The sequence below is a fragment of the Acanthochromis polyacanthus genome, chromosome 20, assembly GCF_021347895.1.
Source record: "Acanthochromis polyacanthus isolate Apoly-LR-REF ecotype Palm Island chromosome 20, KAUST_Apoly_ChrSc, whole genome shotgun sequence".
Classification (NCBI taxonomy): domain Eukaryota; kingdom Metazoa; phylum Chordata; class Actinopteri; family Pomacentridae; genus Acanthochromis; species Acanthochromis polyacanthus.
Window position 1 is genome coordinate 19,895,057 of NC_067132.1, and position 27,670 is coordinate 19,922,726.

At 41.4% G+C, this 27,670-nt stretch overlaps 2 protein-coding genes across 3 annotated transcripts in view; both read left to right on the forward strand.

The window, feature by feature from the left end:
* Window positions 1-277: 277 nt before the first annotated feature.
* myd88 (MYD88 innate immune signal transduction adaptor) lies at window positions 278-4,974 on the forward strand. Its single transcript, XM_022216011.2, has 5 exons — window positions 278-718; window positions 1,745-1,876; window positions 3,374-3,551; window positions 3,992-4,083; window positions 4,179-4,974. Exons 1-5 carry the CDS (start codon window positions 409-411, stop codon window positions 4,331-4,333), a joined length of 867 nt encoding a protein of 288 aa, XP_022071703.1. The 5' UTR covers window positions 278-408; the 3' UTR covers window positions 4,334-4,974.
* Window positions 4,975-5,662: 688 nt separating this feature from the next.
* The window catches only part of oxsr1b (oxidative stress responsive kinase 1b), a 42,160-nt gene continuing 20,152 nt past the window's right edge, over window positions 5,663-27,670 (forward strand). The window contains exons 1-3 of one of the 2 annotated variants that reach the window (XM_022216012.2): window positions 5,663-6,041; window positions 14,547-14,659; window positions 23,303-23,411. In XM_022216012.2, coding sequence (XP_022071704.1) covers window positions 5,972-6,041; window positions 14,547-14,659; window positions 23,303-23,411 — 292 coding nt within the window. In that variant the 5' untranslated portion in view covers window positions 5,663-5,971. The remainder of the gene's footprint in view (window positions 6,042-14,546; window positions 14,660-23,302; window positions 23,412-27,670) is intronic. The other variant, XM_022216013.2, reaches the window with a different exon arrangement.

The window sequence follows — 27,670 nt, forward strand, 5'->3', positions numbered from 1 at the left end:
CTAAGTGCAGTTACGAAAGGGGAACGGAAACACTTTCACATTTATCTGTATTTTTCACCAATATTTCTCTGTAGTGCCCACTGCTATGAGTCATTTTAATATCTGTCAATATTATGGATCTGTTTTCTCTCGGGCCATCAGGTATTGCAGTGTATGGCAGATGTGACGTCAGTACACAAACAGTACAAGTGGAAATGTACTTTAAGTCAGAAAGTAAACAGAACATCTCCTCCCCCGGATGACGCAGGCGCAGTAAAGACCACTTTCACATCACTTCCTGAGTGTTCAGGTGGGCCGAGCTTTGCTCTCCTGAGGCTGCCTCTTATCCTAAACCAGTGTCTGTGCTGTACAATGTTTTCTTTCCTCATACTTTGACCGAAGCCCGTCGTCTGACGGAGACTGCCGGACATGGCGTGCGCCGACCCGGAGGTCCACTTGTCGTCGGTTCCGCTCATCGCGCTGAACATGACCGTGAGGAAAAAGTTGGGACTTTATCTGAACCCCAAACACACCGTGGCCGCGGACTGGATGGCTGTTGCAGAGGCCATGGGCTTCACTTACCTGGAGATCCAGAACTACGAGGCGTCCAACAACCCCACCAAGAGGGTTCTGGAGGACTGGCAGGCCCGGAACTCTGATGCGACGGTGGGAAAGTTGCTGTCAATCCTCCGGGAGGTGGAGAGGGAGGACATAGTGGAGGACCTCCGACCTCTGATAGGTGCCTTACCCTTATTCATTTTATTTATTTATTTTTACTAGCTTTAGATCGTGGCTTTTAATTTGTCACAATACATTTAATTGACTTTTTTGTTTGGTTTTGTTTGAACTTCATTTAACCACGACAAAGCTAACTGAGATTTGGAATTTCTTTCAAAAGAGCCTAACAATTTAAATATGGCTTACATAGAGATTCAATGTGCATTACAGAGCAAAGCATAATTTTTATTGCCTATCCAGTCTTGTCAGGAAATGAGTCACATGTTCAAACACTGCCCGGAAAAAATAAAAAAAAAAGGAAATTTGCACACATAACTGAAACTATTTGGCCGCATGATTAGGAATGCATCAAGTAACATTTGCCCAAAGGCTGTCATTATTAATCTGTTGATAAATTATAATATATTCTGTGCATATAATGCAATTCAGATAATTGTGTCCACTTCCGAGAAACACCTCCTCCAGCTTTCTGCATGCATGCATTTGCGTGTGAAAATCTGAGAAAGCAAGCAGAGGATAAAAAAGTGACACGCTCTTAGATGTAATCTTGCACAAGCAGCTCATTGCAGTCAACATAATGCAGCTCAAAAGTAGTAATTACAATGTACTACCAGCCTAAAACATATTCAGACATGTCAGCTAATTGTATCCACTTCCTGGAAACATCTCGCCCAGCTGACTTTATGTATGTATTTGTGTTACTGTGTCTGTGTAGTTTGCACAAATATGTGTTTTGTACCAGATGAGGGTGGCAAAAATTATTGTAAAAATCTGAGCCTGTTTACACAGGATGAGGAATGTGGAAATGATACTCTCTCAAATCTAGTCTTGCGTGGCCAGCTTATTCTATAGAACATAATGTAGCTCAAATGTAATCGTTAACAATGTAATATCAGCCTAAAATATATTCAGACATTTCAGCTGATTTTCTCTGCTTCCTGGCAACATCTTCCCCAACTTACTGTTTGTTTGTATTTGTGTGTGTGTGCGTCTGTGTTGGTTGCACAAATACATGTTTCTGCACCAGATGAGGATGTCAGGAAGTATTATGAGAATCTGAAGAAGTCGTCAGAGCCTCCACTTCAGGTTCCTGAGGTCGACAGCTGTGTCCCTCGCACCCCGGAGAGGTTTGGAATCACCGTGGACGATGACCCCGATGGTGAGGATTGTATGAACTTTATTTCAGGCTTCTTTTTTGAATGCTAAACACAGGCACAAATTATTGCCACTGGTTAATAATTACACCGTGCGTCAGACACTCCCAGTAGTCCCCAAAAAATGCACTCTGACTCTGGAGTTGCATCACTCCAGAAATCACACAGTGCGTGATTCAGCACAAGTTAACAAATCGTTGCTTTACTGACTGAAGTGCAGAACATTATTGCCACAGCTATTGTAGAGCTTCCCTTATTATTATAGGTTCCCTGCACATTCATGAAACATTTTGACATTCTGGTCAAACACAGTTTTAAAAAAGACTCTTGCACGCTGTCTAACATGCCAAATTACATTTCTTGGAAGCTGTCAGTAACACACAGAAAGTAGGAAAAATAAAGATGTCCCCATATTGATTTTTTTTAGGAACACAGGTGGAAAAGAATAATGGTGGAACAATGAATAGTGCTGGAAGTTCCATCGTGTGCAACTTTTTAGGCATACGTTGCCACATTTTAGAGGGAAATGTAGTCCTTTTTACTTTGCTGTATTTATTGGATACTGTCGGTAATAAAATAAATGTTTAACTGTGTAGTATTTGGTGGTATCTGTTCGCAAAACTGGAATATAGTATTCACATTCGAGTATACCCACACGTTACTACAGAAGACTGTGTTCTCACTGGTTCAGAATGAGCTCATCAGAGATACACAGTGGCTCTTTTTCATGGAACTCAGCACAGTGTGTAGGTTTAAATCTGCATATTCAAAGCTCGGTGCCACCAAATCCTACATGCAAGTCCTTAAAAATAGATCTGACCTCACAAACTCCAATGGCATTTGCATACAGAGCATTTTTTTTTATGATGCTTTAAATACATGTTGCCGATAAGTAAGTACAATGAGACGTATTCTACCACTGGTAATAGGGAAACTGAACTCAAAACAAATCACAGAGCGTGTTCTGATTGTTTTATTAGCTTTGGTTTCCCCTTTAACGCCAAGTAAACAGAGCATTAAAATGCATAAATGCATGTTTAATGAAAGCAACAATAACAGAAGCCATCAGCAACGCTAGTGCTGTTTTTTTTTTTAGGTTATCAACAATCATTTGCATTTGCTGTTCTGTACAGTTTCCCTGCTGATTTCTGTGTTTGCTCCAAATATGCCTCCTATTATATAATAATAAATGTATAACTTTGACTTTGCAATGCATTCAAGTGAAATTTGAGCAATTTGTGATAAGGTGTCGTACAGGAAAAGCTTCAGTTTATCTCTTAAACTGACTGTTAATCTTAACTTCCAGTCACACATCCGGCTCTGCTGCTCGGTTCTAATTTCCTGCACCGTCTTTTGGTGTCCTATTTAGGCCGACATACTTTGATCTAAGCTATATCTCAGTTCTGGGAAATACTGTTTTTACAAAGCTCTTTCACAGTCCTGGCCCTCTAGGGATCAATAAAGTTGTTTTATTGAATTTAATCAAACTGAATTGATTCCAGGTGCCCCTGAGTTGTTTGATGCCTTCATCTGCTACTGCCAGAGTGACTTTAAGTTTGTCCATGAAATGATCCGGGAGCTGGAACAGACGGACTACAAGCTGAAGCTGTGTGTGTTCGACAGAGATGTGCTGCCGGGCTCCTGCGTATGGACCATCACGAGCGAACTCATTGAGAGGAGGTGAGAAATACCAAACATATCCAGGTCTGTTCTGTTGATTTTGTTTTTTTGGTCTAAATTTAACCAGAAAAATTAAGCAAACACTGGCACATGGGCCCAGGTGTGAGACTGAAACTCTAACTAGGTCACTGTGAGAAACAGGGGCAAGATGTTTATTGCGGTTTGCTTGTTTTAGGGATCTTAGGCCTGTTTCTGTTAATAACCTATATGGACATAAAAGAAGAAATGAGAAGCTCAGAGATATAAAAATCATTCAAGTTTTAGGGATTATGGAAAGCTAAGCTCGATTGAGAACGGTTTTATTTTACATCCAGTCATAGAAAATCACCTGAGAGCAAGAAATTGAAATTTTCTGCACGCCTGCTGTCATAAAATCTCCCTAGTTTCTGTCTTTCACATTTTGCAAATGACTGTAACATACTATGTCACCATCTGTGCAGGTGCAAGAGGATGGTGGTTGTGATTTCTGATGAATACCTCGACAGTGATGCCTGTGACTTTCAGACCAAGTTTGCCCTCAGCCTCTGTCCTGGTAAAGGAGTTTTACACACGGCTTTATGTTCCGTTTTCTGACATTCCTACGCATGTATGTAATTTAAAATCTTTTCTCTGTTCTTTCTGCTTTAGGAGCTCGAAGCAAACGCCTCATTCCTGTCATCTACAAACCAATGAAAAAGCCCTTCCCCAGCATCTTACGCTTCCTCACCGTTTGTGACTATACCCGGCCTTGCACGCAGGCCTGGTTCTGGGTACGGCTTGCTAAAGCTCTCTCACTGCCATAGACATGAACCAGACAAATGATCGTGTTTTAAAGTGCCTTTTTTTTAAAAATTCCATGCAATGGATCATGTCTGACAATGGCCAAATATTACAGGTTTAATTATGCGTTATTGCTTGTGATCCATATTCTGCTGGCTTCAGAAACTACCTGTAATTTTACTGTGTGGAAACGTTATGTACTTTAATGCTTCCATTTGCATTTCCTTTGAAAATTACATAGATTTCTGTAAATTATCATTAAAAAAGTCAAGCTGTACAAGACTGCCAGATATCATCATAGTTCTCACAGCACAAACGATTACCATGTTAACACTGGAGCTTGTGCTTGCCACTATTTAGTATTTATATGGGGGGTTTTTCTACTCAAGGCGGGATGTTCTTTTTTTGTTGGCCACTTCCTTGTATGAGTCGACTTCTAGATGAGATTGAAGCTAAAGAGGAAGAGATGTTGTGACTGTGACACTTTCACATGTGCAATTTTACTAACAGCTGACACCTGCCTTTTCTCTCTTGCACTTTTTCCCACCACAATGTCTTCAATTTTGTATTTTTGATATAAAACGGTTTCAAAATAAATGAATTTTATTCTGACTTGAACAAATTCTCTGTATGGGAGTCTTCAAAATAAATGTTTTACAATTTATGGGGAGTTTTGTTTTATTTAATAGTCACATGTGCAGTAAAGAAAGCTGAATGTGTCCTTTGGTTCTCCAGCATGTGTCATTATGAAAGTCTTACAAGTTATGAAATACACCAGCAGAGGTCTCGCTGATTTAACACTGGAAATGGCAGAGAGCATTTTACAGCGAACATCCAATCACTGTGCAGGGGACGTGGTGCTGTCCAATCAGAGGGCAGAATGTTCCTGGAGCGACACGCCTCTTTTCACAGAACTGATATAGAGATTTTATTTGCCCTACGCTTTGCCTGTCAGGTAGCACTTCTCAGGCTGAGAGAGACGAATATTCATTATATCAATCGAATAATTCTAAAAAGCCAAGGATAGTCAGCGTAGTGTGCTAATTTGAGCTAAAAATTAGGGATTGTTTTCTTTATGTGAAGAGTTAGTACCTGCAAGGGATTACTCCGGGATATAAAGTTGTCAAAACCAGGTGTCCGCCATTAAAAGTGTGGCGGAACCTCTCGGCTTGTTTTACTTCTTTAAACATCCTCTTGCAGTGTTTTGTATTTGAGTTTAAAGTTAGATGTAGTTATGTTGGTTGATAAAACCAAGTAGATAAAAGTTCTGTGCAGCTAATATTTAAAATAGTCGGACTTTTTTCTCTATGTTTTTGCATTTTGTCCTTGCTCTGCTGCGCTTCAGTCAGATTAGCCATCTAGCAACGACAGTTAAATTCCTCTTTCCTAGTCGCAAGCGGCACTGAAGCGTTCAGTTCGGCCGAGGTCCTCACTCAATATGTCCGCCTAAAAGGTCCACATTAGCTCAGTAGGAATGCGGTAGGCGGGGCTGCTAGGCTAGTGTCAAACTTTGGGAATGACAGGAGTGCTGCAGGATTCGCAAAGAAGGGGAAGTGTCGCCCTTGTTGGTCCTGTTTGGATTACTTTGACTTGTTTTTACGCGCAGCCGTCGGATTCACCACCTTTCTGCAGATAGTTCGGCCCCAGCAGACTCCTCAGCCATGTCGGAGGACCTGAGCTCCCAACCCTGGTCCATCAACAAAGATGATTATGAGCTACACGAGGTGATTGGTATGTGAACCTTAGCTTGTTAGCTCTGTGTTAAACCGACAGTTTGTGAATTTGTGCTGTTAGCCCACTGGGGGAAGAAAAGCGGGCGTTAAACGGCGAACATGAGCTAATATCTTTCAAGTGTAAAAATGAGCAGGAGGCATCCTCTTTCTGTTGAGTTCATCGCTATGTGTAACTTGGTGATCCGAGCCGGGCGGTGTTGTGACTTGGAGTCAGTAATATGTTCCCCGTGCGAGCGGTCACCCCGTCCACTGGGGCTATGCCGAAGTATTAAACGAGCGATACACCGCTTACTATCTATTCAGGCTCTGACTATTTGCTGGAAATAAAACTGCTTTCATTTAGCAGCCGGTTATTTATGTGAGCAGCTAGCTTGATACTTTATTGTACTCTGGCTGGAGGGCGTCGTATCTGTCAATGGCAGGAATTCTAACTATCATACCAAATCAGTGTCGGTCGAGTAGATTTGAAACCAGAGGTGACATTACAAATACCACATTTTCTAAGTTATGTTGCGATTTTACTGACGACGTTTCATTGTAAAGTCCAAACAGTCATTCCGTAACGTTACTTTAGCTAGATAAGACAGAGACTGAAACTTAGACTGCTTGTGTTCACGCCCATCTCCATTTAAAATACTCTACATGTTCTCGCTAAGGCTGCTCCTAAAAACATTATGCCAGTGGACAATCCAGAGATTATTCACACTGAAGTTGTGTGTGTGTTTTGGGGTAATTTGCAGCCTGAATTAATCCAGTTATGCTAGAGCTCTTTGGAGAGGATTAATCAGTATTATGGGGCTTCTCGCTTCACAGAAACCTGGAAAAATCATGTAATAATTTGCTGTTTAACACCATCACCTCTTGTAACTTGGTCTGCGATTGAAACTGCAAGCATGCTATTGGGCTAATGTCAGTGTAGAAAGTTTGTTTAAATAATGCATTTCTCTGTCAAACCTTGCAGTTTGACAGGAGGCATGTTGCACCTTCCCTGTGCAGCATCAAGCCTTGGTGAGGCCTGAGGATGGCTTTACAGGTTGGCTTGCCTGAGGACTGACAGCCTTTACTTGTGTAGGGTCTGCAGCGTCCCCTCCCCACAAGTAGCTGACCTGTCCTACCTTTGGCTGACTTTGTTGAGGAGGGAGAAGGAGAAAACGGAGCGTGCAGCGCATAAGCAAAGTATTGTTCTCTCCAATCAGCTAGTTTGTGCCTCTGGTTTACTTTACCTAAGCGGTGTGCTTCCTCCACAGGGAATCTGTGTGTTTATAGAGGGTCCATTTTACAGCCTCTAAATCAACCGTTTTTGTGTATTTTTAAAAGAGCTTAATTTAACTTCAGCCCATTTCTGCATTTCCCTTCCGTTCCTTGTAAAATTTGACTGGGGAACCTCTCAAGATAACGCCCTACAATTTGGCATGCACACCAAGATAAAGCCCCTCTTGTATAGAAACCAGTTCTGTGGCATTTTCCTATGCAGTGTTCAACACAGATTGTCCACATAGGTTTAAAACTGGTAATGTTACTTCAAGTGCTTACTTACCTCAGGTTTAGGGCATTGGGTCATAATTACTAACTTTGCTTTGAATATGAAATGCACAGTTAGCCTTGTTTCCTTCTCTTGTTTTCTAAATTCCATAAAGATGATTATGACTTGTGCTTCTTAAATCTAAAAGGGCTGGTTTACCTTGTATAGCATCTGAATTAGCATAACCCTCTGAGCGAGGCTTTGTCTCCAGGCTCCTTGTGAGCACACATGAAACAAGAACACTGCTCCTGTTCGGCATCTGCTTCTGTTCATATTTCAGCTTGTCACAGTCCTGTGGAGCTTTCTCACTCTCTCTCTTTTCTTTAGGGATGAGATGCAATCATTTTCTCCTTTCAGGCCAACTACTATAACAGTGATTGGTTAAAAAAGCACACTTTCCATTTCCTATCTTGTATGTTGCTTAGTCCTTGATAAAATTAAATATTGGGACACTGAGGAGCTCTTTCTGTTCTTATCATGTAGATTGGGAATTGCCTTAAAGTTAAAACACTCAGGGTTACATAGAGTCCCATATCATTATCAAACAACCTGTCAGTTATTTCTTGATCAGTCATTTGTTCTGTTAAATCTTAGGAAATTGTGAGAAATCTCATGGCAAAAGAATGAATCCCAAGCCAGTCAATACATCAAAAATTGAAGACATTTGGTTTATTGTCTCCAAAGCTGTAAACAGAAAATGTGTGGCATTTTATTCCTAAAAGTTACCTAAATTAGTAAATAAATATTTTTAAATAATTGCTGATTATTGTTCTGCTGTTGAACGAAGCCATAAACAGCTCTGTTTCAGCTCTTCTCGTGTATTACAACCTCAACAGGTGCCCATTAGTAGAGCACAACCGCCACTGCAGATAAGAGCAAGCCAGCCTCCCAGACATAAACCCCCTATTCCTTGCCCTTACAGAAACTGTTGCTGGATACTGTATAAACCATTTCATTCCAGGCAGATGCTCCCTACAGCTCTCTCGCTCAGCTGAAAGACTGGTGCAGCGATGATGCCTCTGCATACCCAGCACGCCCTATTGTTTTGGTAACTTCCCCAGGGAAAGAGGACTTGTTATTACATGGTTCACACCCACTCTTTTCACCCCACCGAGCATTGGATCATACTGGACAGAGCTCGTAGGAAAATAGTACAGCTCTCTCTCCGATCTTGGATCATACTTTGGATCATTCGTGTTGGCAAATCTGGACTGGAAACTTTCTGCTCGCAGTGTTTGTATCCACCGGCAACCATGTTTCCTCCCTGTTGCTTGCTCTGTCCCTTTAGATGTGTTTTAAAAAAATACGAAGTACTTACCACAACAGGAAGCAACCCCATGGCTAACTTTACTGTAATTTAATGTCAACTTAAAGGTTCAGGCCACATCCGTTTTTAGAATATCGGGCTATCGAGGAATACACACGAAAAAGGCAGTGGGTGCTGGTGTGGTTGTTAGTCATGTGTGACTTTTCTCATTGTGCCTTTGAATAGTGTGTGGAATGTCAGCCAGGTATGTAGAGGAAATGTAATAAAAGCCAACTGACGTCAGGCCTTAAACTGGCCTGGTGAGGGCAGGAAAGACAAACTGAGAGCTGCTGCCATGCTGCTGGTCATAGCTCATGAAGGAGGACATTGACACAGGCCTCATAGTGACCTACTCATGTAAGAAACTACTTCAAGGCCAGCCTAACCTGATAACATATTAGTCTGTATTCACTATACACCTTTTTGTTGGATTAAAAAATGAACTAGAGCAATTAATGATCTGCCCAAAGCCCTTTGACCAGTATACTCTCCTTTTCATAAATCAGATGTTGGCTTTTATTGTAAAGTCTCTTATTTTGATTCTCTGTTTTTTGAGTTACCATAATGGCTGTTTAATACAACCTTGAGATGTCTCATGAAAGTGCTTTAAGAAAACTCCCAATGGAACACACAGCATGCAGACGCAAATAATGCACAGGTACAGGCAAGAAATAGAAACCGTGAAAACATCATGTGGCGTGCAAGCTTAGTCGAGTTAATTTACCTCTTGGTATTTTTATGGTCTCTCGGCTGCTTTATTAATTTTAATTATTTGTAATGCATTAGCTTTGCCTGTGTCTTAAGCCCATTATTCTGCTTACTAGCCCTGCGTGTTTTCCTGTTTGCATTTGGAATAGACTTCATGGAAATACGGCAGAAATAAGTGGAACTCCGTGTTGATCCCAACAAAGCAAACGTTCGCTCACGGGTTAAGCCCTCACTGGAGTATTTAGGCTTAAATGGTGAAGTCTATTGTGAAGAGAAATCGCTAGTCTTGCGTGCCTCATTCACACATTGCCAGGTTATGGTATAATGCTCCCAAGGATTCCCATGCCAGGCTCGTCTTGTTTAGAGGAAACATGCTTACAGAAAACACTGGCAGCTTTTTGCCAAATATCATGAATGTTTTGTCAATGTTTCTCCTGCAGAATGATCAGGTTGCTTCACGCCATCTGTAACTAGACCTTTGCATCAAGAGCCGTAACAGGTTGTCACACATACAGAATGCTAAAATAAATGGAAAAATGATCGATCTAAAGTCATACGTGAACGCAAATTTGACACTTAATCTTACAACTGACTGTAATTGAGTATCAGAGCGTTTTAGACAATAACTGGATGCTTTGGTATCGAATAAAGCTTTAGGGATCACTACTAGCTCTGAAGTAATTGCTGGGTTAATTATAGATGTTAATTACTGGAAACAAAGCTGAATCATCCATACTATATCTGCTGAGAATGTCTTACTTTTAGATGTTTGGGGTGTTTTTAGCATCAGTATAAACTTCATTTTAGCTATGCTTTTCTCAGAGCTCTTTGTACTAACTCATGTTGAAATGTTAAACACCATATGAAAACTAAAAAGTGAAAACAAAATTTGATATGGAAACAAATAGGAATCAACAAACATAAGAGCTTATATAACTTGGTACCTCTCAGCCATGTCAACATGCCTCATTTTCAGCTGGTAGCTGGATCATCTTCATTTGATTTTGCGTAATAAGTTAACTTAATATATAGATTTAATTTAGTCATCCACTTCCAAAACAAGCTACATCTTGTTGTTGTACCTCTAGAAATAGAAAATAACGACGCAACAACTTTGAAGTAGTTGCTTTAATATGTCTGATTTGACAGTAAAGGCAGTCCGCTCATTGATTTATTCATTAATTTGCTGAAAAACGAAGGAGAAAACACTGCTGCTTTATATGCGGCCTTTATGTCCATGCTGGGCTGTTTAGCAGATTAGATGCTGGCCTGAGTTCTTCAAAGCCCTGGCACTACTGCAGTGCTTGCTTTTTGTGAGTGTGGCTCTTTTGTGTGCCTCCTCTCATTCTGATTGAAAGGTTGCTGATGATGTGAGAAGGACGCAGATGCGACAGTGTATGGGCTATTTGAAAGATTAGATGTTTTAGTGACTTGTGTCTATATTTAATATGTCACAATAAGGTCTGTATTCTTAGTAAAAACTACTGGCTTTTTGGTTGGTGAATATGATGCTAAGGTTGGCCTACATTCCCTCTTTGCACAAATATTTACTTAATTTAAGCACTGGTTAGAACCTAGAAGGTCTGCTATTGAGTAATCTTGTAACTGGATACAAATAGTAGAGATGTGGCTGCTCAGAATAACCTTGTGCTAAGCTTGTAAGTAGTAAATATCATAGAGAACCAGGTCTATGTTAACCCAGCTGGCTGGTAGATTGGGCTTCAGCACACTGCAGTAGCTCGGAGAGCCTGGCTGCCCTTTGACCTTGCTGGCTGCAGACCCAGCACTCTTTCCCGTTTCCATCCTCTCCACACACACACACATGCAAGCACACATGCTCTCCAGCTTGTCCAGCCACCCCTGACGACTGGCTGTTTGTTTGTGTGGAGGAATTTACACTCCACTGTGTACAGGGAAACCGGCTCCCTGTGGTTCTGCCAAGGCTGAGCTCCCCATCACTGGCCAGTCTCCAGAGGTTTGTTTGGTATTGGTGGTGGTGGGTGGGTGGGGGGTGAGGAGTGGGGACTGGAGGATAAATTTATCAGCACCTTAGTTTTGAGCAATGCTGGAGGGATCCTGGACAGTTGAGCAAGGCCAGCCACATGTTATTAGAGGTTATCAGTCAATAGATGGCACCCAGCCACTAAGAAGCAGGGTTTCACATATTGTATATTCAGGATGATCAAAATCACCCTTACTTTCTATCAATTATGGGAAATTACAAGGAAATTGCAATTTTATTAGATTATTCAAGAATGCAAGGGTTTGTCTTTAATCTCAGTTTGTTGTTTTTGAATAGATGTTTGCTGTTTTATTCTCGGCATCTCTCATGTAGCCTGAAATAATAATTATTGGAAATGTAAACAGCTGGATAAAAAATGGTCACGTCTTCAGGGACAGCTTCACTTTTTAATTAAAATCAGGGAACTGTTGTTTTTTTTGGGGGGTGTTTTATATTCCCTTTTAAAAAAAACAACAAAAAACCTACATACACCACTGACTCCATAAAAACTCCAAACAATGAGCACTTTGTTAATATTTGGGCACAGCTAAGATGAGGGCAGGAGAGGTTAGGAAAAGCTTACTGGAGAGTGGACCAACTCACCGCTCACTCTTTCACTCACCAGAGCCTTTTTTGCGAGAGGGGAATGTGCTCCTAGCGTTGCTCAGCGTCACGTATACACCAGAGATCTTGTGGCAACAGCCTTGTGTGTGCGTGCATGGCGTTAAATAAGAGCAGTGAGGGGGCAGTGAAATGACCTCACACGATGCAGGAACAACAGGCGCACCTCTCCTGGGGAGGATTTTACAAGCTTTTACTCTCAACTATCACATGTTTTTCAAAATAAAGATCAGCCCGCTCCTGCGGGATTTACTGTAAGCTTTAATCAGATCGTAATCTATGTTTCGTTTGCTTGCACATCAAAATAGCAGTTAAAAAGTGCGTCGATTCCACCCCGTTGATATGCTGATTTAAAGTTTACAGGCCTTGGAAAGTTCATAAAATGCACACATGGAAACTTACTGAGCAGTAAATGATGGCTTCTAATGTATACTGCTCGACTGCATGTGCTACATGTGGCAGTCTGTAGTTTTGTTTTTGTTATTTAATGCTTTTAGTTTCAATGGTAAAGCACAATCTCAAAACGTAAAAAGGGACACTATACATATTGTTGTTACTGTTATAATGTGGATTGTTCCGATTGTTGCTGTGAGGACAAACTGCCTGCTTTCAGTTACCTGTGAACACAATTTTCACATTGTGCCACAAAAAGAGAAATTTCTAAAGACTGTTGGGCTTATCCAGCGTGAGCCTCCCGCGAAGCCTCCTGGGGATGTGCAGGGTTTAGTCACCGACCCCGATCAGGTCTGCTTCATTAGGCAGGACTTGGGGAAAGCTGATTCATAATTGATGAATGCACAGTTAAGCTGGACGAAAGAGAAATCGGATAAACTGTCTGAGTAGAACTCCATTTAACCTTTTTGAGCTCTGGAGTTTTCTTTAGGTACTGGATAACAGTAATCCAACAGTATGACCAGCCATGAGTTTCAGATGTTGCCAGGCTTAGAGAAGGGCATACAACTGAAAGGCACTGCCATGGCTCAAAGATTTGAATATTACCTGAAGTCATTGTGCTGTAGGTACAAAAAAAAGTTCAACTCTACAACAGCACAGGTGGTCTTGTATCGACTGACTTGACTTTGAATGATAAACTGAGCCGGAAGGCAAGTCTTTTGATTTAGCTGATCTACATTTCCCCCCTCACCTATGGTCCTGAGCTCTGGTTAGTGATAGACGGAGTGAGATCACACATACAAGCAGCTGAAATTAGCTTCCTAACAGAGCGGCTTCAATCACCTTTAAGTTTGGCTGTTTGATTACGATGCCTGCGGGTGTGTTTCGTCAGAGTTTTTCTGGGTACATCCAACTGAAAAGAAGCCCTGTGGTACAATGAGAACACACTGGAAAGACTGTATATCTCATCTCTAATGGAAACACCTGAGAATCCCCCAGGAGGTGCTGTAAAACGTTGCTGGGAAGATGGACTTTGTTGCTTAGGCTTTGCCTGGAAAATCCAGACTGACTTTATTTATGTATTAATACAAATACAAATAAAGGCAGTCTGGCATTGTGATGATAGGAGACGATTTCAAAAAGGAGGGGCTTACGAATGCAGCTTGAACGAGAAAGAACCAATCAGCGTAACACAGATGTGACGCACAAACAAATCGACCTTGTAGTCCATGTAGTCCAAACAACAATGGCATGCAGCCGTGAAAGCGTCGCGGTGAATGATTACTGCCGTTTTTGTCACAAAAATCTGCGAATACATGGGGTACTCTCAAGTACAACACTTATTTTTGAAAAGGCTACGCAACAAAAGACTCCTTCCGAACGAATAGCGGTGTTAGGAATAACTTCAAATCGGAGCCAAACCAAGTCGGTGCGTATGTGTAAAAGTTGCTTAAATTTACTCACACGTTTGGAACGGGATTTTCTTCTGTACAAACAATGGCAAGAAGGCGAAAGTAACGAGCCATCCACTGCCTCCTCATCGTCGGAAACGTCTAGTGACAAGAGGCAACGACTAACACCATCCAAAACGCCAAGAGACCACAAAAACATTCGCTTTGGCCCCCCCCCCCCCCCCCCCTCCTCCTCCTCCGGCATCATCTTTATGGGTAATCCAGACGCTGAAGATGACGCAGCATTAACTCCCGCCTCCCGTGCTATGATTGGTCGTACCAAACTGTACCGGGAGGGAAACGCGATTCAATTTGCACAATGCCAAACTGACTCTCCTGTATCTCCTAACATGGAGATAGGAGATTACATGGAGATTCAGTTTGGATTTTCCAAGCTAGCTTAGGCTGCTACCATTGCAACCCACCTTGGGATGCAGTAGGAAATGGATAAATGGACGTGTAATCGGTGTGATAATATGTTGTTTTCTTGTCTGTTTTAGGGAGTGGGGCCACAGCAGTGGTTCAAGCAGCCTACTGTATACCTCGCAAGGAGAAGGTGGCCATCAAACGCATCAACCTTGAGAAGTGCCAGACGAGTATGGATGAACTCCTGGTAAGACACCCAACACTGCTAAGTGAGCACAGATTAGACAGAATATCTTTTGTGACCTTGTTACTTCCCATGCGTGATTAAAGGCAGCTACTGCCTTACAGCGCAAGATTTCATTCAAGGCTTTGTCTCTGTGGTCAGCGCATGTGGATGGAGTTAGTTCCACCTCTGCTTTTCATTACTCGTTTTCTCTGAGCCCTCCTCCAATCATCCCTGTCACTTCAAACACTATTCTGGTTGTTCTCTGAAGGAGGACTCCACTTACTGCCAGGAAACTATTAGACCACCACAGGGATATCTTCCTGAACTCTGCATTGTGTGTTTATACCCTCAATACAATCTCGCACCGCACCGCAGCTCAGCACATCATTTACTTTGTGACGTGGTTTGCAATTTAGCTCAAGAGATGGAAGGATTATATCAGTTTCCTCTGCACTGAAAAATAATCAGGTGTTTGTTTGTGTCCTGGCTTTGCTGATGAAAAAGGCTTCCTGAAATAAAATCTGTATTTGTTTTAAAATTTGTGGGTCACTTTACAATCAGTACAACAGTTGCTTGACAGTTCTTTCATTTTAAAGCACCTTTTTTCTGGCAATAAAAGAGGAAATATATCACACTACTTGGCTGGGACACAATGTAGGACAAAAATTATGTAGTTACTGTTCACTTTTTTTTTCTTCCCACAGCACACACACACTCACCCACTAGATTTCAGCTTTTTGTCCAACAATGGAAAATGAGCTTTTGTTAGCTTATTCCTGAAGTGAGACTGATGTATTTTTTCCAGTCCTCTCTAGCACTCATCCAAAAGTCTGTGAAAGTAGCCTGTGGGAAATAAATATTGTGTAAGCCTATATGTGTGCAGGAAGATCGTGGCTAGAGATCGCTGGCAGGTTGCTCACTACTCAATGGCAACACTAAACCGAGACGAAACCCCTCCCCACCCCGAATTCTGGAGGATGAATCAGGGGAATGTTGCTCCCGGATTCTCGGAGCAGGCGGTCACATGGACTACAGCGAGATCGGATTTCCTGCCTGTGGTCCCCCCCCTCCCCAATTCCACAGCCTGTTGGGTGCACGGTTAAACGTCGAGGAAGCATTAAATTGAACCCAGATTGCCTCTCTAAAAAAGCAGCTTTAAAATAGGATGCGATAACTTTTAGAGAAGCCTGCGGGTCCTTAACGTTAAATGTGAGATTATCTGAGGCCAGAAGAGCTATAATTTATCACATCTCTGTTGTAGTTATTCCAGGCACAGGAGTTTTAACGGTCAGGTGCTTTTGAGTGACTCTGTCTGGATCAGATGATTGAGAGGCTTGCTTAGAATTACACAATTGTTTCAACTTTTGCTTATTTTTTGAAACTCAGAGGAAAATGTGGTGAATATTGTTAAGGAAGTCTTCCAGTGTGTGACTAGCTGGGTTTTATTTATGCTGTAAAAATCCATTTTTGGCTTTGAAAGATCTCTAAATGCCTTGATGTCACCGTGACTGGAGACAGATATCGAGGTAAAAATAGGTAGTTCTGGTGCAAGTCTGAATGGAAACTACTACCTGGCATTTGGATGACACTGTAGTACATTTTGTTATGATTTGCACATCAGCAGCTTCTCATTTCTTAGTAGATTTGCGTGTGTGTGTGTGTGTGTGCGTGCTGCAGTGAGATTGAGTCATAGTGATTGTGTGTGTGTGTGTGTGTGTGTGGGGCTCTGAGTAACTGATAGTGACGTAACATTGCTTCTATAGTGGCTTCTCTGTGTGTCTGCCATCAGTGTGATTCTGTGGCACCAGTGTGTGACCCAGCACTGTATTCAGTGTGACAATAGGTCATTTATTTTTTGCTCAGTTTCAAGGTCCGCAGACACGACAAATGCTGAACAGATCAGGCCCTAATGTAGGAAAACACAATTGGCATGGGCTGGTCTATTTCCTGAGAAGCCTTTACTTATTTTGCGGGCTAAAGCGTCTCCAGCGGTGCAGGGTTCAGCTGGGGTTTAGCATGCCGTGATTGTACATTTTTTAGGCCCATCACAAGATAGAATGAGTCGGTTTCAGTTCTTTTTATGACATTGCCCAATGCAGCATCACTCACGCCACAGTGACATTTTAAAGAGCATCTCGGTTCCCCCTTTTACTCATATCATTAAAAAAAAGGGATTGTGGGATGGCATGCAATGTCAAGAAGATGTCAGTCAAAGGTTACTGACTGGATAAACCAGTGTTTCAATTAGGGGGAGAAGGACAGTTTTATTTGATGGATGGGAACAGTGGTCGGATGTTGTTATTGATCAGAATTTTTGGCTTACCCTCTGCCTGGTAGTCCTCCATAAATAAAGATGGTGTTAAGCTTTATTTTTAATTAAAAGAATTTAACTTCTCATGTCTAAGGCTTTGACTTAAGTTTAAGAGGAAAATATGTAATCCTTCACACATGTATTATTAAAGTGGGTGTATGTATGTGGAGGATTTAAATGTTAATAGTTTACAATACTGTGACAAAAATGGACTGCACAGTGGTCAGCTCCGGTTTGCATCCACGCCAGGACCTGAGATCTTTCTGCATGTTCTCACTATGCATAAGTGGGTTTCCTCTGGGTTCTCCGGCTTCTTTCCACAGTCCAAAACATGCTGAGGTTAACTGATAATTCTAAATTGTCCATATGTGAATCTGCTTGTTTGTCTCCATATATAGCTCTGTGATAGACTGGCGACCTGTCCAGGGTGTCCCCTGCCTTCGCCCTGTGTATGGATGGATGGATGGATTGTGACAAAAATATGTTTCTCAGAAGCTTAATAATGATGTAGTGCTAAGTGAGTTATTTCTGTGTCATGGCATTCAAATGTTAGTGTGAAGTAACAAAGCATTCAGTAAACATAATACTAGAAATTGAATGTATGTTTGTATCATCGTGATCTTTGAATTTCAATCGCTATCCAAAAGCAGTGGGAATCATGAACAATACTAGCCTAATGGCATACTGCATAAAAATATTATGCAGATGGTCATTATCTCTATTAATTTGATAATGATGGCCTACGCAGGACGCCATAAACTCTTCTTTTGATGTCTTGAATGACTCGTATATTAAATCCAACATGTAATCAGTGGATAACAAAACTGTTTAGTGCAGCAGATGGCTCTGCGTGTGATGCCAGACAGGTGTGTCTGTTGTGGTTTGCAGGTTGGATGCATTGAATAAAACTGCTCTGAATGCCTGTGTGTTAGTATGAAGTCAACACAACACCCACGATCAAATACAGGCCAGAAGCAAAACAGTTTGGAAGAGGTGTTGTGCTGTTTTTAATCATTTGAAGCAGATCAGTCAGTAAGCACAAAATGCAATGAATCCAAATTAGAAATTCATCCGCTAGCAGCAAAAATATAATGTGGCTGACTTTGACTTTTTTCAGATAAAATAATAAGAATCAATTTGAAATCTAAAAAAATGTAACTGCCTCATTACTAAGCATTCTTAATGGTTTTGTAAACTGTTTGAATGAGTTTTCTTTCCATAAAGACCCTTATTTAAGCTGAAACACTGACTGCATATCTATGGATTTTTGTAGTCTCATGCGTAGGAGGTCCAAGAGAAGAGAACACCTATGCACTGTCCTTTCAGTTGCACTAAACTTTATTGGAAATACAATGTTTTGGTCTTTTGGCCTTCATCAGGCAAAACTAAGGAACAATGAATATGCCAGACAGATATACCCGACACTTAATCAGCTGAGACAGGCCAGGGAATTGTATTTCCAATAAAGTTTATTCGGTAAAAAGACAGTAAGAGAAAGTTCTCTCTTCTTTTATGTATGGATAAAGATCCTGATAAAAGTGATGTTAGGACCGAGAAAGTATTTCCAAAGATCTTCTATGCCTTATAGTCCTTTTATCATTGCTGTTTTTTCACCCATCTATTCTGCTTGCCTGAGTCAGAAGCCTAGTAAAAATTTATAGGCCAATGACATGGTGCAGGAGAAGTGCATGCATGACGGGCCTTTACATCATGCAGAAGCGTTCAAAAAAATCTTTGTTTTCCAGTCAGAGCTGAGATATCTGTAAAAACCTCCACAAAGGAAAAAGTGAATCGTATGCCAACGGTTGCAGGTTGAAGGTTACACAGTTAGAAGGGGCATGAATGGTTTAGAGTGATGAGAACATTTCCAGGACCTTTGCTGCAGCATAGGTTTACAGTGACCTAATCCACACAACAAAGCGTCTCTCTCTCATTCTCACATTGTCTGCTGGAAAAAGATGGGAAAACCTGCCAACTGCCAGAGCACGATATCCTCCCTGTTATCCCATTGTTTTTCTTTTCTGGGGTTACCCTGGCCCACAGAGCTGTGGTGACCTCCCCTCCTCACTGTGCTGAGAACAGAGGGGGGTGGGAGGGCTTGGCTGAAGCCAGTTTGCAGCCAGCAGGCTATATCATCATTATTCCCTCTCTGCAGTATCCAGAGACAGAGTGATGGGGGAGACAGCCCGCATCGCTCGCTGTCTGGCCCAACAGACTGGAAATTATTCAACTGTTTGATAATCAGGAGCAGCTTAGTTTAGAACCAGGGTGGTATGTGGGCTCACCTGTTAGCCAGTGCATTATTGCTTGTCTCTCTAAACCTTGTACAGTACCTATTAAAAGATTCCCTCTTTTATTACTTTTATGATTGAATCATGGTCAATATGTATTGTCTTTTCTGGTAAAAATTTACATGTCAAAGTGAAACATATTTCTGAAAAGTAAAGTCGGTTCATTAAAGATATGAAACATAAGATAAGTGATTGGATGAGCAGTCACGCTCTTCACATCAGTAGCTAGTAAATGCACCTTTGTCACAATTACAGCATTTAGTATGTGAGGATAGAGCTCAATCTATCTTGCGCTTCTGGACATTCCATTTTTATTCCATTCTTCTGTGCAAAATTGCTCAGGTTCTGTCAGGTTACACGGAGATCATGAGTAAACAGTTCTTTTCAAGTTCATCCACAAATTCTCTGTTGATTGAGAACATTCACCAAAAGCATGACGGTAGTTTTTAGTAATTGTTTGGCTGGAAAACAAATGTTCTTCAAAGCTGCCGTTCTCTCTCGTCCTGGATTGCCTATACTTTGCTGAATTAATTTTTCCTGTCTACCTTTACACGTTCTCCAGACCTGCAGCCAAGGCATCTCCAAATAATGATGTTGCCACCACCATGCTGCATGGTGGGGATGGTGTGTTTATGATGATGTGTAGTGTTTCATGTCTGCAGAACATAGCATCTACCAAAAAGCTCAGTTTTGGTCTCATCAGACCAAAGAGCCTTCTTCCACTTGACTTTAAAGTGTCCCACATGCCTGTTGGCAAACTCCAGTTGAGATTTACTGTTTTTTTGTTTTTTTTTCCAACAGTGGCTTTTTCTTTGCCACTCTCTCATAACAGTTTGACTGGTAAAGAACAGGCAACAGCTACTGTACGCAGCATCTCTCCCATCGCAGCTGCTGAAGCTTGTAAGTCTTCTCAGAGTAGTTATTGGTGTCTTGGTGGAATTGTTCTTTTGTCTTCACGGTATTGTTAAATTCAGAAGTACGGATTCACCAGTGACTGGACTGGTGTAGTGTCTTTACACTACAGTTCACTGCACTCCGATGATCTCCATTTCAGTAATGATATGATTTCTGTCACCAACTGTTGCACCCATGTTTAACTAGATGAGTCATTTTACAGCAGTGAATGCTTATACAATCACTTATTTTATGTTCTGTATTTGAATTAATCAATATCACTTTGTTGAAATGTGTTTTTACTTTGTCAGGAAAATACGTTTTTGTAAATTCTTGTCGAAAAAGCCAAATTAAATTCACCTCAGTTCAATTTTGAAATACAATGGAAGGGCAAACCTTCCAAGGGGGTGAATACTTTTTATAGACTCTGTACCTTGTGAATTTCTCAAGTTCTTCTATTTGTTGACTGACACTCTTCAGAGCAGTTGACCGCTGCAGGTCTGTGTGCATTTAAACATGTCTGGGCCTGTCATAGTCTGATGACTTTCATGCACAGTCTGTATCCACCCATATTTTGACTCTGTTCATGTTTTTAGCTCTCCTCGGTCAAATGCCTTCCATAGACACCGTGATGTCCCTTGTCTGCCGTAAAACGTCTTGGTGAAGGCTCAGACCGAAGGCCACAGGTTCAATAGTGATGACTCAACCGCAGAGGCACACGGCTGCTAATGCACATTGTGTAAGCGAGGCATTTCTGCTGATGGAATATCTCACTTCGATTGGTTACGGTTTGACCTACGAGTATCTATTGATTGGTGTCTTTTGCAAATGTTTTCCACTTGAGTGGTAAGGTTTCTCCTTTGACAGGCTTTTTGGTGAACTTGTCATGGTAAAGTCAAATCAATACTTGCATTAAAAATGCTTGGAAATGTGAAGAAATGTAATAAATTGCTGTTTAAACCCACTATCAGTTGAGGAAATCAGTACCGATTGTATCGCAGTGCATGATATGTTCAGTACAGCTTGGCACAGAAACTGGTTTGATCAGTTGTGGCAAATTAAAAGATAGGATGCACTGTGTAAACACACTTTGAATTCATGCAGCACATTTTTGGCACAAGCAGACAAAATTATTATGAAGCTGTGAATGTAGTTTACTATTGTAAACTCTGTTCTTAATTTTCTGCGGTAATATTTATTGCTACCCCTATATGTTGCAATGCTAAAATATTATTCATGTAGCTCTGCGCAAGTAGACAAATACTAATCACAATTTTGAATTCACAAAATTAAATGTGCATGATCAGTTAAAATGGTGATAGCTTAAATACCCAGCAGCCCATATCTGTAAAATCACTTGTTTTGAACTTGGGTAAATCTGACCATGTAACTCTTATTTCACTCTTTTTAGAGTAAATTCTGGTCACATGCCTAGGTAGTGTCTACTTTATCTTGCATACGAGGTGTTTAAAGAACACTGATCTGTGTCTTTCAGTAATAGTCAGTCGATCATTGTTTATTGGATTGATAAGCAGATGTTCAGCGTTTTGTGTAGGGTTGTATTTATATTTTGCCTTAAGGAACCATAAATCTTTATTGAAGTAAAAATTTCAACTTTAGGAGGAGCATAGCATGGTATGGAATGGAAAGAAGTGCACTAAAAATAATTTGTCCCTTGAAAATCAATCAATAATCAAAATCTCAAAATTGATCAAGATCGTCCTGATTATGATTTGGGTCATAATCTTGCATCCCTACAAATATCATTACTGGTTAATCTGCAAATATGTTTTTCCATAGCAGTTTGGCCTGTAAAATGATGAGGGAGCCCAAGATATCTTCTGATTGCTTCGTTTTTCCAACCAGCAGTCCAGAATCCAAAGTGTTTAGCTTACCTAATCATTTAAGAAAATGGCAGATATTCATTTTGAAGAAAGTAAAAGAAGACATTTTTTTGACTGATTTAAATGAATGCTCAATTACCTTAATCACAACCAGTAGTTTTCTGTTCATTAAACCTGATTACTTGGCTCGAAAGAATTAGAATTTTCGGTTTGATAAATGGTAATATGCAGCGTAAGGATTTAGAGGTTTTAGTGAGGTAAGAAATTACAGGAAAATGCACAGATTCTGTCATATTTGAGCACAGACTTATTGCCTTTACTGTAAGCAGATCGATCATGCTTACTGTTCTGTGTAGTCGACCTCAAATGGACCATTCTGAGCCAGGAAAAACACTCCAGTATTATTGTTTGATAACCACAAGGATTTAATGACCGGTTAGCTGTATTAGCCTGATGCTCTGATAACTCACATCTGTTCGGTCTCAAGTAGTGATATCCCTTTTGATTGCAGCAAGTGCAAAGATGCTGTTTTTGTTACACGCCAAATGCTACTGTGGCGTTCCAGCTAACACTTTGTCAAGTACTCAAGTGTGGAAATGAATGCAAAACCTCATTGAGTCAGTGGTCCCACCTCCAAAGTCAGCCCGATTTTCTTTCTCTCAGGAAGCTTGTCTGTCCTCAAACGACTTTTGGACTGGTGCTGAAGTGATGGATTAGACCTCAGTGCCAGCATTACCTCAGCTCTCCTGCTTTCCAAGTGCACACACATAAAGAGAGCTTTACAGCTGTATAAAGGGCTGAGTGCCGGCCATTTTTAATGTTTTTTTTTTTTAATTTTTGCTTCTGCGTAGATGTGCGTTACGTTGACCTAGCCTACTTCTCTTCTGACATCATGAACATTTTAGGTATCGCACGCACTAAATTTCAAGAATGTGTGAAGCATCAAAGGCACAAGCCTTTATTGTGGCTGCATTCAGTTTAGTTCTACATTGCTTTTGGTGGGAGTAAGAATATTTAGTCTGTTGTCTCTGTAGGATTGGGGTGAAATCATAAGGAAGCTGTACTGGGTGTTTTAATTTACTTCACTTGTACAAAATTTTGTAACTGCTCTAAGAATGTTTGTTTTCTTTCTGCCATGGGTCATTAATAAAAATCCATTGGCTCCACTGTAATATTTCAACCCATTTCTACCAAAAGCTGATGTCTCAGTGCTTTGAAAGATTCCACAAGCTTTATGTAACTGATGGCAAATAAATACGTCGTCTGTTGTCAAACAGTTCTGATTAGTTGGATATTGTCCCTTTCATCTTTTTTTCTCCAACAGAAAGAGATTCAGGCCATGAGCCAGTGCCACCACCCCAACATCGTGTCTTACTACACCTCCTTCGTGGTAAAGGATGAGCTGTGGCTGGTTATGAAGCTGCTCAGTGGTGGTAAGTACACCGTATAAATCTTCAAGAGCTTTAAAGCTTTTATTACACACCTCTCGACTTCTGCCTGCCAATCTGAATATCTTTCCAAAGGACAAACGAATAAATAAAGCTCATTGTTTGCTAATGAAAAATAAATTACTGTTCGAGAAAAGGGCCAAGAGGATGATTTGGTTTGCCCTGCTGGCCTGAAGTCAGTACCGGCTTGGCCTCTCATAATGAGAGTGGTCCAGTAGGAAGGAGTGGACTACTTGGTGCGAAGGATGTGATTGCAGGGAATATGACAACACTGAACCTCATTGTGCCCCCAGTGAGCTGCAGCTCTTTCCGGGCTTTAACTCAGTACAGTGCAGCAGCTAATGACAGGGCAGAGGTAATAACAGACCACCAGCTGGTGTCATGGCATCCATGTGGCAGCGCTGCAATTAACTAGTGAGAGGAGCATGAAGAGGAGGCCACCATGGAGGGCAAAACCTCAGAATGCAACAATTGCATCTGGATCTAATTGTGTTGTTCGGCTTTATTTTTGTCAGCAGCATTGTAAAACAAATTATAAAATAACAGTAACTGATGTAGTATTTGTTGTTCTTCATCCACCTGTGGGAGAGAAGAGTTTTTGAAAAAGAACTTTCAGAGTTCCCAGAGGGAAACGACATGCAGATGAAGGTGTCCTGTGCCAAACATTTGACAAGCACGAAGGAGTAACTTAATGAGAGTAAAGGTTATCATTTTACAGAGATGCAAAAAATTGCTACTCGTCTCCCTTTCCACCTTGATTTCATCTCACTCACTCGATTATACAGGCACAAATGTACACAGATACGTCCACACACTAAACATTTACACTCTATTTCTGCCCTCCCTTGTTCCTCTCAGGTCTCCTTTGTAAACAGCGTCTCACTGTAACGGATAGTGCCCAGGTGGCATGCCTGGCTCCCTCGAATACACTTGAGAGCATGAGCCCGTTGGCAGCCGTGTTGCAGCTGGGCCCGGGGCACTGTGCCCGCCAAGCGACGCTTGAGCAGACGGCCAGCCTCGCAGCAGGAGCAGACACCGCTTAAGATGGCCTCTCTCATTCCCCTTATCCTAGTTAAACAGGGCCCTTGATGTTGAGTTTTATTGTGTGGAGTAATTAAATGATGGCCATGGCGACGTCTGCCATGGAGACAGACCTCAAATGAGGTCGAGTTTATAGACCATCACTCCACAGGGCAGAGCATACCAACCCAGAGGAAGGCCAAGTCCTGTCTGCTCCTCTGGCTTGATGGAGCGTAAGAAACCCTCCACCCTCCGACTCCATCCTGTCTTATGCCTTCTGCTTTTGAAAGACGAATAACAACTCCACAATTGATCTGACAAAGCTCTGACATGTCTTTATAGTGACATCTTGTTGTAAAAGTGCACTATGATGGATGCACATTCCTACAGGTGCGACTGGTAATGGAGAAGAATATAAAATTACATACTGTTGTACTAACTCACGCCAGCCTAACTAAATAGTTTGCAGATGTTTCCACAGGCAGTATGTAAACATTTAAGTTATAATAGGTTCTTTTTGAATTGCTTGAAAGACTAATTTTACTGATGGAAACCATTTGTTATTTTTGACTGTTGCTGTACTATAGGTTTATGGCCCTAATAGATGATGTCATGTTAGTGTTTCACTAGTTTGTGTGGGTACTTGTACCCCAGGGTGCACCATCTGGCCCCTGCAGTGCCAGTTTGATCTTTAGTATATTTGTTACAGAAATTATTTTAAACCGCAAACTATAACTGGCCATCTGAACAACTCCACATCACACGTGACCTCAGCTAATTGCATCATCCTAAAGCAATATTTTGTGGCATGACTGTACAAAAAACCTCCATAATAACCTTTCAGAATATTGTAATTCAAGTGGTCTGAGAGGAAACATCTGTACCTCTTCTTGGCTTGGAAAATTTGAAACCAATTGCAGACCTTTTCACCCACAGCAAGCGAGATAAAGTTAACAGCTATAAGTTAGTAGAAAGAGTAGGATGGTGCTGTAATAGGTCAGCAGGGTTTGAATTCAGTGAGAAGCCACAAATAAATGTAGACCTTTTGCTCGGCTATCTCTGCACATTTGACACTCCTCTGGTGGGAGGATCTTAGAAAAGGGGTGGGAAAGGGAGGAGGACTGCGTCTTTTTTATGTCTTTTCTAAGTTTCCACCTACCCCAGCTTTAAGACCATATATAGCTAATTAGAGGGTGTGAAAGCCAATGAGCCGAGAAACCAAAGTTGATCACTAAAAGCAATGAATAAGTGATTGCAGTTTCATAGTAATATGCCTCTTTAGCTAGTTGTATAACAGCTTTTTCATTCAAATGGCATTTTATTGATCTTTCACTGATCTATTCTACTCTTAACTGACAGCAGTGTCATACCACTGAGAACCTGAATATGCCACTGGTACATGTGCCATATGATTAGTCATCTTTTCATCTTGGTGCTGCTCAGAATTTCTCTTGTACGTTGAACCACAAATTCTGAATAGTAAGTTAGCGGTGATGTTTCTTAAAAAATGATGTATATCCTTGGTCCCATTGCAGTATCCTGTTGTAGACGTTATGTCAGGAGTTCACCCAAATGAATAGAGCTCTGTTCTTTACTCAGGACGGACCTCCTCTCTGACAAATCCGTTCAAGGCCGAACCTGTAGAGCTGAATTTCGAAGTAGGTGCGCTGCAGGCGAAGGGCTTTTCAGGAAATTCCTGTTCTCCATGTGACATGTGAACAACTGTTTCTTTAGAGTGCCGCATAACCTGTCACTGACTGAATTCACATCGGGGAGGCATCCACTGAAACCCACAGGGACAGAATATGAGTCATGCCAAAGCAAGCAGAGGAATGTGTTCCCAGAAGATTAATGTGCAGCTTTCCCCGACCTACCATGACTGTTGCTGAGCTCAATCGAATGCTACTCAGCGTAGAATCCAGATTCTTATCAGGTGGATTTGTCACATCATGAGGTGGTCCTTAGCTATTGCCAAAGCTCTGACGGAGAGCTTTAATGATAACTCCAGGTTCACAGAATGAAGACGATCGAAATCTGTTCGACATGCAGAATTGTCTCTGTTCACTTTCGCGTTATATTGGGCTTTCCCCGGGGAAAAATTGCGTAACTAATTAAAAGTTTTGATAGAGGATTCCTTCAGCCGGAGCCAACAACCCTGCCTTAACACCACCCATACCTTGCTGCCGTCCTTCCCATGCCCCACCCTCACTTTCCTCCTCCGACTTCACTTGGCATGCCACATGGGCCTTTAGCACAGTTGGCACCAGCTCTACTCTCCTTCGTCCACCTCCCATATCCTCGCTCTCCGCCCCTTTTACTCTCTCATCCTCTCCCTCAGCCCCAAAGCTCCTGCTCTGACCAGGAAAACAAAAAGGCTGTGAAGGTGATGTTCTTGGATGAAGTAGAGTCGAGCAGAGTTATGTTGAATCCCCGACTTTTACACGGGCACAGTTTTTGTTTAAAGTCCAAAGAAAGGGTGAGATTTGGCTAATCCAGCGTGTAACTGAAATGATGATTTGGCATTTTCCAGAGTATTTGCATGCTTTACAGTGCACTTCGCCTTCAGGACTTAATTCATTCCCTGTGATTTGTGTAAAGTCTTCCTCTGGGGTTTGGACTCGCACTCTCCGAACCAGGCCAACAGGTGTCATTTGTCTTGCCTTTCCCATGCAAAATGAACCTTTGGATTGTTAACCTGTCAGTCAGTGTCAGCTTGCTGAAACAACCTAATGAGGCATGAAGAGTTCAATCAGATGAATTTGAAAGAGGCTGACAAGGCTGGCATTTAGTGATCCTCCAAAGCCTGCATCACGCTGTGCTTGTCAGCACTTCAGGACCTTTTCCTAGAGCCACCTCAGCTTAAAGGAGACTTGTCAGTGCAAAAGCAGTGAAATTATTTGCTATACACTATTTATCTTGCTTTACCCTCTTTGTAAAGCTTTAGTTGATTGACATTTTGGGAAAAATGCTATTTTTATACTTAAAGATGACAAAAATAACTAGGATACTTGTTTATTAGTGAGCTTCAGATGTGCTGCTAGGCAGATTTTGTTTTCCGTGAACAGGATCTGGTTTTCTTTAAGTTAAACTGAGTTCGCCAGCTGCAGGCAGTAGCATCATGCTGAGCGTAAAGAAAGCGAATTAGCACATTTCTCAAAATGTCAAACTATTTCTTTAATGGCACAAAGATAAAATGAAGCTGTAACTTTTCATATCCTGTTGAG